The sequence below is a fragment of the Vigna radiata genome, chromosome 7 (genome assembly GCF_000741045.1).
Source record: "Vigna radiata var. radiata cultivar VC1973A chromosome 7, Vradiata_ver6, whole genome shotgun sequence".
NCBI lineage: Eukaryota > Viridiplantae > Streptophyta > Magnoliopsida > Fabales > Fabaceae > Vigna > Vigna radiata.
Window position 1 is genome coordinate 55132970 of NC_028357.1, and position 10634 is coordinate 55143603.

At 28.0% G+C, this 10634-nt stretch overlaps 1 protein-coding gene across 1 annotated transcript; it reads right to left on the minus strand.

The window, feature by feature from the left end:
* Positions 1-804: 804 nt before the first annotated feature.
* On the minus strand, positions 805-2990 carry LOC106766674 (myb-related protein 308). The gene is made up of 3 exons (XM_022783065.1): positions 2410-2990; positions 1944-2073; positions 805-1623 (listed from the first exon to the last, which is right to left on the minus strand). The coding sequence occupies exons 1-3, from the start codon at positions 2540-2542 to the stop codon at positions 1038-1040; spliced, it is 849 nt and encodes a 282-aa protein (XP_022638786.1). The 5' UTR covers positions 2543-2990; the 3' UTR covers positions 805-1037.
* Positions 2991-10634: the final 7644 nt, after the last annotated feature.

Genomic DNA, 10634 nt, shown 5'->3' on the forward strand with positions numbered 1-10634 from the left:
AAATGTGTAAAAGAAATGTAAATTATTCAAAACTAACTTGAAATATTGTTTGTCACGTTAACATAATTTAACACAGTTAGATTAAGAAAATATATTTATTTATTTTTAAAGTTTGAGATATTAAAGTTTAGAAGAAAAATAAATTATAATTTTATCTAAAGTTTAGAGTAAAAATATATTTAATCATTTTATTTTTCTATTTTTTTTAATGAAGTAACAATATTTGCATGTCAAAATAATATAAATGCACAAATGATTAACAAGTTTTATGCAATGTGAAAAGTACAAGTGTGATGATAGAATATGAGATCTTATACTTTTATTATTTATGCATTTCTTTTCTGACGAAGAAAATGGCTACTTAGCATAATTTAAAATGTTCAAATTGTAAACCTAAGTTCCTATTCATTCTCAAATCTATGAGGATCAAATATTAAACATTCAAAATGTTCAAGTTAAAATTTATTCTATTATTCTAAGAAAATTAAACATTCATACAAAATTTGTATATATGTTGGACAACATAATTGTTCCCTTTTATATAATTTCTTTTCTTTCATAAGGAACTCGTGCAGAAGAAGAACAAATAAATCAAGAACTCAAAAAAAAAAAAAAATCTACGAGAAATTTATTGTAGATCTTTGCTAGCAACACTTTCATAATTGAACATATGTCAAATAAAAATAACATGCTTAAAAATGTACCATTTAAAAACATTAGAGTTGATTAAAACATAAAAACGACGATGGTTTTCTATCTTCACCATAAATCAATATCTCAGGAAAAGCAGAAAACCTTGTTCATAATTAAAATTCATAAAACAGTACCAAATCCAAAATTTTACACCAAGATCCTACTGTTCATGTTGGTTGGTATGTCACGTTGACATTCTCAGTCGACATGTAAAATGAAGATTTTCAAGTTGATTCAATGAAACATAAATCATCTGAAAATTTCTAAAGTTTCTGGAATTCTACAGGTAAAGGCCTTCAGTTGTAAACCTCAGACGTTCATGTTTTTGTCCCATGAGATGATCCTCAGCAATCATCATTGTTACCCTTATCTTTGCTGCCACAAGCATGGTTACTTTGCAACCCTAGACTGCACCACAGACACAAACCTCGTTTACCACCATCAACATTCCTTGCAGACAAAGCTGGCTCTTCTTGTTGCCCTTGTGGTTGCAGCCCTTCAGGGTTCACGCAAAAATCTTGGGGCTTTGGTGGTGGAGATAAGGAAAGGTTCAAGTTGATTTGAGGATGAGCTTCCTCTATGGTAACACCACTACTGTTGTTAGAGCATTCACCTTTATCACCTGTTGAGTAACCATCACTTCTGATCTGCATCTTTGAATTGAGAAAAACATTGAAATAGCGGATTTGGTTGCTGCCAATGAAGCTGGAACTGCTGTTGTTGTTGTTGTTAATCTCACTTGTGGTGGCAACCTCAGACACTTGAGAATTAGCAGGTAGGTCTGTTGTGTCAGTGGTTTCCTTGTTGAGTGGTTTATGGGTCACAGGGTCGATTCCATTGGCATAGAACTTACGCTTGATTTTGGTGTTCCAGTAGTTTTTTATCTCGTTATCTGTTCTTCCAGGTAAACATGCTGCTATCTGTGCCCATCTGAGAAACCATAATAAAATGCGAAAAAACATCATCAACCCATCTCAAATCTATCTCATCATCACAAAACTTAAAGCAGAAGAACCCTACGCATGGTTCATTGTTTGGTTGACACTGTTTCTTCAATTAAAATTAGAGAGTAATGAACACAATTCATACACACACCAAAAGCTTTGGCAATTATTTAAACAATTATTTTTGGCAATAACTCGTAGAACTGCTAAAATTAAACAATTATTCAGTGGACATTCAGTTATATGACGTGAATGAGATACTTCAATGAATATGCATATATACAATTACGTGGTTTGTGTTCATACTTGTTTCCTAGTAAGCTATGCTGGTGAATGATGAGATTAGTCTCTTCTTGAGTGAAGTTCCCCTTCTTGAGGTCGGGTCTCAGGTAATTCATCCATCTGAGTCTGCAACTTTTACCACACCGAAGCAAGCCTGTGCAAATAATCAATCCATTAATTAGAATTCCACATACATACATTTCTGCATAAAGAGGAACACTGAAACTTCTGAGTGAGTTTTTCAGAATGAGAATTCAAGACAAAACACAGATTTTCAGACATGAAATATTTTTGAAATTCTATTGTAGAATACACATTCGATCTATATCAAATTCTGTATACGTTTTCTTTACTGTTTCTTGCAATTTTCTTTTGTTACAGTTTCATTTCAATGATATACAAACTGATATGTGTTAGCTTTCACTTCAAATTCTGATCAAACAACAAAAACAACAAAAAAATCTATATCTTGAATTGTTGTAAGAAATACCTGCTGCCTTAGGAAGAGAACTCCAGTTGCCTTCTCCATGACGGTTGACATAATTAATGAGGATTTGATCTTCCTCCTTAGACCATGCTCCTTTTAAAAGGTGCTGTTTTTCTTTGCAGGGTGTTCTACCCATTTGATGTTTGAGATTTGAAGAGAGAAAGAGAGAAAATAGAAGAAGAGGTGCAATTGAGTGACTCAGTTGGGGATCTTCATTTTCTCAGAAAGAAGACATTGATGAGTTGGTGAGAAAGGAGGAGCAGTTACAATTAAGTTTGTGCTCAACTGGGTAGGTAGCATCACTTTTTCTCTCTCTCAACTTCTTTCCATTTTTTTCTTCACTCCCCACATTTATTTTTATTTCCATTCCTACCTCGTCTTTTATTTACACTTTCCACTCATGCTAAAGCTTCTTTTATGAAACCATTATTATGCAATTATTAATTCTTTTTCATCATTTTCTAATAAATACGCATGGACAAAAATTTGGAGTGTTTGTCACGTTTGTATTTTAAAATAAGAAAACTTATTTTTTTTAACACACTTAAATTTTTTATATTTATTTTATATTATTTTTGTTTATTTTTTATTCTATTTCTTCTTAAAAAGTATAAAAGTTTATATTTTTAATGACCATTTTATTGTTATATTTTATGTCAAATTAATATAAAAATGTGTCATAGTATTATTACTTTTAAATAAAAATATATATTAATTAATGTTTTAAAATACATTAAACTTTTCTTTTAATATATCAAAACAGATGTAGGTTGAAGACATACGTAGTAAACAAGAAAACACTGAACAAAATGTTTTTTTACGCTAAATACGTCACTTTGCAATTCGATTTTAGAAATAATTTAGTCATTAAAAATGAACTTTTATATTTGTTTGTATAGAAAAAATTAAAAGGTAAAATAATAAATATAAAGTGGATGTAAAAATTTACGGGATATCAAAATAAGAATGTTGATTTGAAATATTACTTCAGTATTTTTTTTTTTCAAAAATTATGATATGTATCGTTATAAATTTTGATATATCAATTGGAACTTCAATGTTTATCGATTATTTAACATCGTATAAAAATTTATTAAAAAATAATAAAATAAAAATAATACACAATACGAGAGAATCATACTAAATTAAAAATAAAAATTACACCTTATAAAATATAAAAATTTATATATATATATATATATATTATGAAAAAAATCTAAACAATATAAAATTAAAATATTAAATCACTTATATTATTCTTTATTAAATGAAAGCTAAATTAATTATTAACATTATAATTTTTTCATAAAAAATATGAAATACTTTGATAGTTTACATTATTCTTTAATAGTTATTATTTTTCATATATAAACTTTTTTAAGTATTAAGGAAAAAAATTTAAGCTTTTCACTGTAACTTTTAGTATTATTTATGTTATATCTTTATTATGCATTTACTATCCAACTTTAAAATATACCATGCATATTTATTCTGACATTTTAAAATATATTAGATATTTTTTAACATATCAAAATAAATGTATTTTAAAGACACAATAAAGTAAAAATAAAAAAAATAAAAAGAATCTGGACTGATCATTTTCCTTAAATATCTATTTTGTCATGCAAAATTTTTCAATAAACATTTTCATATAATATGATAATTTTAAGGATTTAAAAAAATAATATTTTAAAATTGATAATATATTTAAAATAACAAGATTGATTATTTTAACATTAAAATTTTTAAGTATAAATATAACTTTTACAAATGAATTTTATTATTTTAAAATATTTTATTTATCTAGAAACATTATTTTTTGAATTTTTTAAATTTTCTCTAAAATATTTTACTCCTTATTTATCTGTTCGAAGATCGAAAATTATAGAATTGTTCCTTATGATAAACTTGTAAAATTCAATCCATCAATATCTCAATTTGAGTAAGTTGTTATTTTATATTTTCCTTTTTTTTCTAAAATTTGTTCGCACATGACCTTATTTTGGTTGCATGTGAGGTTTTTGTCTTTTTTATGAATATCTATTGATAAATGATGATAATGGTATGATTTTATAATGTTCATGATGTTTTTATGCATAAATATAACATCTTGTGATATTGGGGTGTTGAGTTGTCTCAGAGCATTTTGAACAATGATGAAGGAAGCTAATTTTTTGTTCTTGATTAATTGTTTGAAACTGATTTTGTAATTGTGAATTAGTTGATGTGATTGATAGAATGTGGATGATTGATATTGATGTTTGAAACTGTGACATAACACACCTGTGATATGATAAAACTGTAAGAAATCATAATTTGTGCAGTTGAATTGTGAATTGGTAAATTGGATTGTATAACTTGTGGGTGGTATTTTGCTGTACTGTGGTTCAATAATCGGCAATTATTATATTTTTTATTTGTTATTTTTATCTTTTGTTGATATTTTTTTATTATCTATTTTTAAATAATTAAGAGTTTATTAAATAATTTTAGAAAAGATAAGAATTTTATCTTTTTAATAGATAATTAATCTTTTATTAGATAATTTAGAAAAGATAAGTGTTTTATCTTTTATTCGATAATTAATGCTTTATTTAATAATTTGGAAAAGATGAGTATGTGTTTCATAATTTTGCATATAAGTAGAAATTACTGAAAAGTGATGAATATATTAACAAAGTCACTTATCAATTATCTAGAGTTGGTTACTTCAAGTATAAAATGAAGCATAAATTTGAGGCCTAGTCCAACTAACTATGCATTATGGAAAATTTATAAATATAAGGCTTTACATAGTTAAAATTCAATTCTTTTAAGGTGAAGACTCATTCTGGAGAGTGAAGGCATTCGTCATTATTCATTTCCTGATGTTGGAACTTAGATTAGGATATAATAACTAATTGATTGTACATCTAAACATATAGTTCATCAATTGGTCATTCAAAACATTTGAGCTTAATGCCTAATGCATACTTTTAATAAAAAATCTAAGACATTAGGGCTTTTATTAATAAGTTTAGACTTGTCTCTAAGACATTAGGACTAGTTAAATAGTAGTATGAATACTAGAGTAGGAATTATACAGATATATTGTTTAAAGTTTTCATATTGATTTCGTGTAGGAAATCTAACATTGTGAAGTTTTTACTACACAGATACTTTTATCAACTTAATTGAATTCTAGATCTTAGAATTATTCTCATAAAAATTATTATTTTTCATTATTCAAAATTTTTTGCCTAAATTAGTAAATAATTATAGTTTTTCTAAACAACACAAATCTATGTGGGAAACACTATATGGACTTTGGGAGCGAGTATTAATTTGATGCCACTTTTTGAACCAAAGAGGATTGGTGGACTTGATGTCAAGATAACAAGGATGTACTCGTAAAGGTGGACAAATTCAGAATTATGATAATATATACTTGATTGGACGTAACTAACTCTTTACGATAATCCAGAATTATGATAATATACACTCTTATGGTGCATAAAATCTAACCCTAATGAAGTTTTTACTACATAAGTACGTACTTTCATCAACTTAACTTCATTTTAGATATTAGAATTATCATAATTTTTTTTTCATCATTCAAAGTTTTTTTGCCTAAATTAGTAACATAATCATAGTTTTTCTAAACAATGTCAGTCTCTATGGAAAATGATATCTAGACTTGTCCACTTTATTACTTGTTTGATTTGGTACACTTATCAATCCATAACATGGTTCAATTGTGAAATTTGGGTTTATGCATTGAATTTTGATATTAGTGAAAGCTATGAATTGATCCTTTGAAAATTTCCTCTCTGAGATTTGACCTGAGCAATCTAATGTTGGTTGAGATAAGAATTACAAAATTTTAGGAACCTTGAAGTGTTTGATATTGTGGATTGGTTCAAGGAATGTCAAATTACACAAATCAAACCCAAATGGGGGTTTTCTATGAACTGAGATGGCGTTGGGTTTCACTCTTTTAATAGGTACCCTTCTAAGTTACGTTGGACACTACTTAGATGGAATTAAGCACCACTTTTGTAGTGGTTCCTATGCTATAAGTTGTGTTGAGCGCCACTCTTACAGTGGCTCCTTTGTTTGAGCTGCATTAGGTGTTAGCTGGTGTTGGGCACCATTCTACCAATTGCTTCTTTGTTTGAGATGTGTTGAGAGTCACTCTTCAAGAGGCTTCTCTGTTTGAGTTGCATTGGTTGCCATTTAGCTAGTGCTGATTGCCATTCTTATAGGGGCTCTTATGGTTGAGTTGCGTTAGGTGGTAGTTGGACTACTTTTATCATGCACTTTTAATTGAATAAATGAATGGAATGATCGATGTATATGTATATAAATGAATGTATGTCGATGATATGAATGTATGAGGTCTGTCAAGTTATGTATTAAGCGGATGAATGGATTTCCATGAGGGAAATATCCTTATGAATTAAGTGTTTCTTTAAGTGTGCATTGAAGTAGGATTCATAAATGGAAGTTATCATGACACCTATTAATCATTCAAACTCATGTAAAATAATATTGATTAGGAGTTAAGTAGCAAGAGGTCTTGGTATAATAGAACACTTGTAGTTCTAGGGTCATGTAAAAGATTAAGCTTTGTGGGGGAATGCTATCTATCACAAGTGTTAAAACTTCCAAGTAGTTTGACTTCAATGTATTTTATTTGGATGATTGAGTCTAGAAGAGTCATTGTTAAGGTTGCTTGAATATTAATATGTTTGAATTGCTAGTTTGTCCATATTACTTATTAAGAAAATAAATTACAATAAATCTTTTGCATATCAGCTTACCTTTTACTTTTGTTATGTTGTGTTTTTTTTTTTTGCAATGATCACCTTTATTGGTGTAAGTAGATGAGGTAGCAGGAGTTGAGCTACTTTTGGAGGGAGATGACGACATAATTGTGTAGTCCTAGGATAATAGTTCTTATTATAAAGGATCTTTTGAAAAACTAAATGTTTTCTTTGCCTAGATTTTTGGTATTCTTGAATTATGTATATTTATATACTTGTCTTGTCATTATACTTATGTTGTATATAATTGTAGTAACCCCTCTAGTTATGGATTATCTACTTTTGAATATTAATTATGTGATGTTTTATTTTAGAAGTAGTATTATATTAAAATGAAAATGAGATGTTGTCATTCAATGCAAGTATTATATTTTCTAAGGTTAAAACTCTCAATGGTCCTCATATTTGTATTGTAATCTCAATTTGGTCTTTCAATTTAAGTAGTCTCAATTGGATTCTCATTTTTAAAAATGTTATACAATTTAGTCTTTTCGTTAGTACGACGTTACCTCAGTATCACATGTCGGTTTGTGTTTTATTAAAAAAAAATTATTATTTTTTCAAAAAAAAAAAAAACTTTGGCACTTGTGAAATAAGAATCCTACCAAATGGCATAAATAATGTGACACGATATTGATAGTGTCACGTGTCACTAGAAAAAGTATTATGTGAAAAATCTCAATTTAATCGTTTAATTTATATTTTATATCAATTCAATCTTATTTATTTTTTTTAAAATGGAAGCAATTTTATCCATCTCTAAATTAAAACCAAATTTAACTCTTATTAATAATTTAAGATAAAATACACTCAAATATAATTTTTTTCGTTGTTTAAATTTTTATACCTGCTATGAGTGTCTAATTATTATTAAGTATCTTATACACTCAAATTTATTAAGTGGCGTGATAAACTTATAAATAACTTTAAAGTTATGCGAAATTTGTGCATGCCTAACTAATCTAATTAATAAGTATATACAATTGTGGTTAGATCATTAAATTAATATTTTACAAAAAAAGTATTAAAGCCTTAATTCGATCACTTTTTACACAAGCATAAACCGTTTTAATTTTGAAGCGTTCGCATACCAACACAATTATATAATTTTATAAAATTTAATGTTTTTTAATAAATAATAAATATTAAAGAAGATAAATTTCTCTTCATATTAATCCAATATAGTCAATTGTTTTTAATTATTTAATTTGTCAAACGCAAAAAAGGTCTTTATTTCTCATAACAAAGTATTAATTTGACTAAAATATATTCCACACAAAATATTTTATTATATTCTACCATTGTATTCCTACCATTAAAGGTATATATATTATTAACAATTTCTTAATAATGTTGACAAATAATAAATAAATATCCTGAAAGAATTATATTATAGTTACATTTTTTATTACAAAAAGAAACTTGCTTAAGATATATGCAAAGTCTCGCTAGCAATTTTTTTTTCTGAATATATAATAACATCTTAGTCTTATAATTAAATAAAATTAAGAAACACAAAATTATTATAATTATAGATAACAATTCACATTTTGAACTCGATTTTTATTATAAAATAAAGAATTAATAAAACTTATTTTATTTTTTTAAATGAACACCTCTCTTACATTTATAACAAGTTTTTATTTATTTATATATAAATCGTGCAGCATAAAAAAGAAATCTAGAAAACATTATTGAACTTTTCACTTACTCCACGACAGTCTCATCCCTTTTCATGGATCCATTACAGATAAATATAAAATACAAACACACAGCACAAACGTTAGTCACCAAATATCTTCCGAGGCTAAAGAGTAGGTTAATAGAAAATAAAGTGAAGTAAATAGTACAAATAAGATAGCAGAAGAAAATCAACAGAAAAAGAAAAACGTTTGCCTTTTGGGTGGTCCTGTTACCAACTTCATTCATGCAACGTGTGTCTTCTTTTTTTTTTTTCTTGTGTTGATGTCTCTTGAAAACAACACTGCATATGGGACATGACAACAATGGAGTGAGTTCATGCAAGAACACGTCACATGATCCAATTATCATGTTTATTACATAATATTGCCACTGATGAGTATCTTTACAAAAAATGTCATTTTGAAACCTCAACCGACCACCATCCTATGGCATCCAACAAGGTCATGTCATTTTGAGACCACCATGTGAATTTTTACGAACTTTGTTGGGAAGCCTCACCCTCCTAAGTTTTTGCTGCTTCTAGAATCTTCACAGAAAAAATATAAATGTATTATAAGATGTAACATGTATAAAAGAGAAAGGGCAAATAAGGGAATTCACACCTGAAATGAGTAAGGAAGAAATGGGTAAATTGATAGAGAATTCTGGTATGAGAGAAGTTGTTAGAAAGAGCACGCGTCCAGCCAAGAGAAGCACCTATTTGAAGGATTACGTGTGAGCCAGAGAGGGCAGGCATGTTTAATGAATTTTCTCCCTAAATCTTCTCACTATCGGTGTTTCTTATCTGTTCTGCTATTAATCCTGGAATTCCTCTCTGTCAGGTGGAATCTTATAACATTCCAGCTCGGGCATCACTCACACCATATTTTACACTATTCTATTAGTGCTTCATTATTTCAGTTGTATTGCTGTTAAATATACATACTTTTCATACGCCTATACTACACTTTGTTATTACAGTGCTTTAAATAAAATTAGTTGTTGCATAAGATCACTAACCTTTTGACATGAGACTTTCCAATTTCTCAAAAATGCTTTTGTGGATCAGAGTTTTACCAGTATGATCTCAGCTTTGATTTCAGTTTAAAATCAATCAGTATGAAGTGAAGTTTTTCAACAGGATATTTAAAAAACTGGAAGTTAAAATTTAAGATAACCCTTCTTAACTTTTTGAAATTTTATTATATACAACTACAAAATATGTACTATTTTTTTATGATTAGTTTACTATTAGAAAATCGCTAATCACTCATAGGAAAAGTGTTCATCAAACTATCAATCGGAGAATGTATTAGCATATCTACAACCTACCGCGGGAGTTGGAGCCAGAAATCTGAGCATTGACGAAGCAAAAAAAAAAAAGGTTTGTCGATCAAACCAAAATATTCAAAACGGATAGCATAATTTGTAAGGATCGATGACGACCTCTATAAAAGGGAATTTTCCACGCCCCTCCTCAATTGCATAACCCAAGGATATGCAATTCATCGTGAACGAGTTTCACAACGATGTTTGTGACATGCATATTAGTAGGTGGGATCAAAAGCGCGCATCTTACTAGTCCGCAGCAATAAACATTGACATTACTGACGGTAAATATCCGTCGGTAATGTATAAAATCTATTGATAAATTAAATTATTGACAGTTAAATATTTGTTGATAAAAGTGTTGTTGATAAATTTTATCGATGGGTTTTTTTTCTTTTGATACTTATCGAA

Coding starts and splice junctions, on each gene's coding strand:
- LOC106766674 (XM_022783065.1), bottom strand. CDS start 2,542: ATGGGTAGAACACCCTGCAAAGAAAAACAGCACCTTTTAAAAGGAGCA. Junction 2,074..2,409: donor TTCTCTTCCTAAGGCAGCAG/GTATTTCTTACA, acceptor TTATTTGCACAG/GCTTGCTTCGGTGTGGTAAA. Junction 1,624..1,943: donor CATAGCTTACTAGGAAACAA/GTATGAACACAA, acceptor ATGGTTTCTCAG/ATGGGCACAGATAGCAGCAT.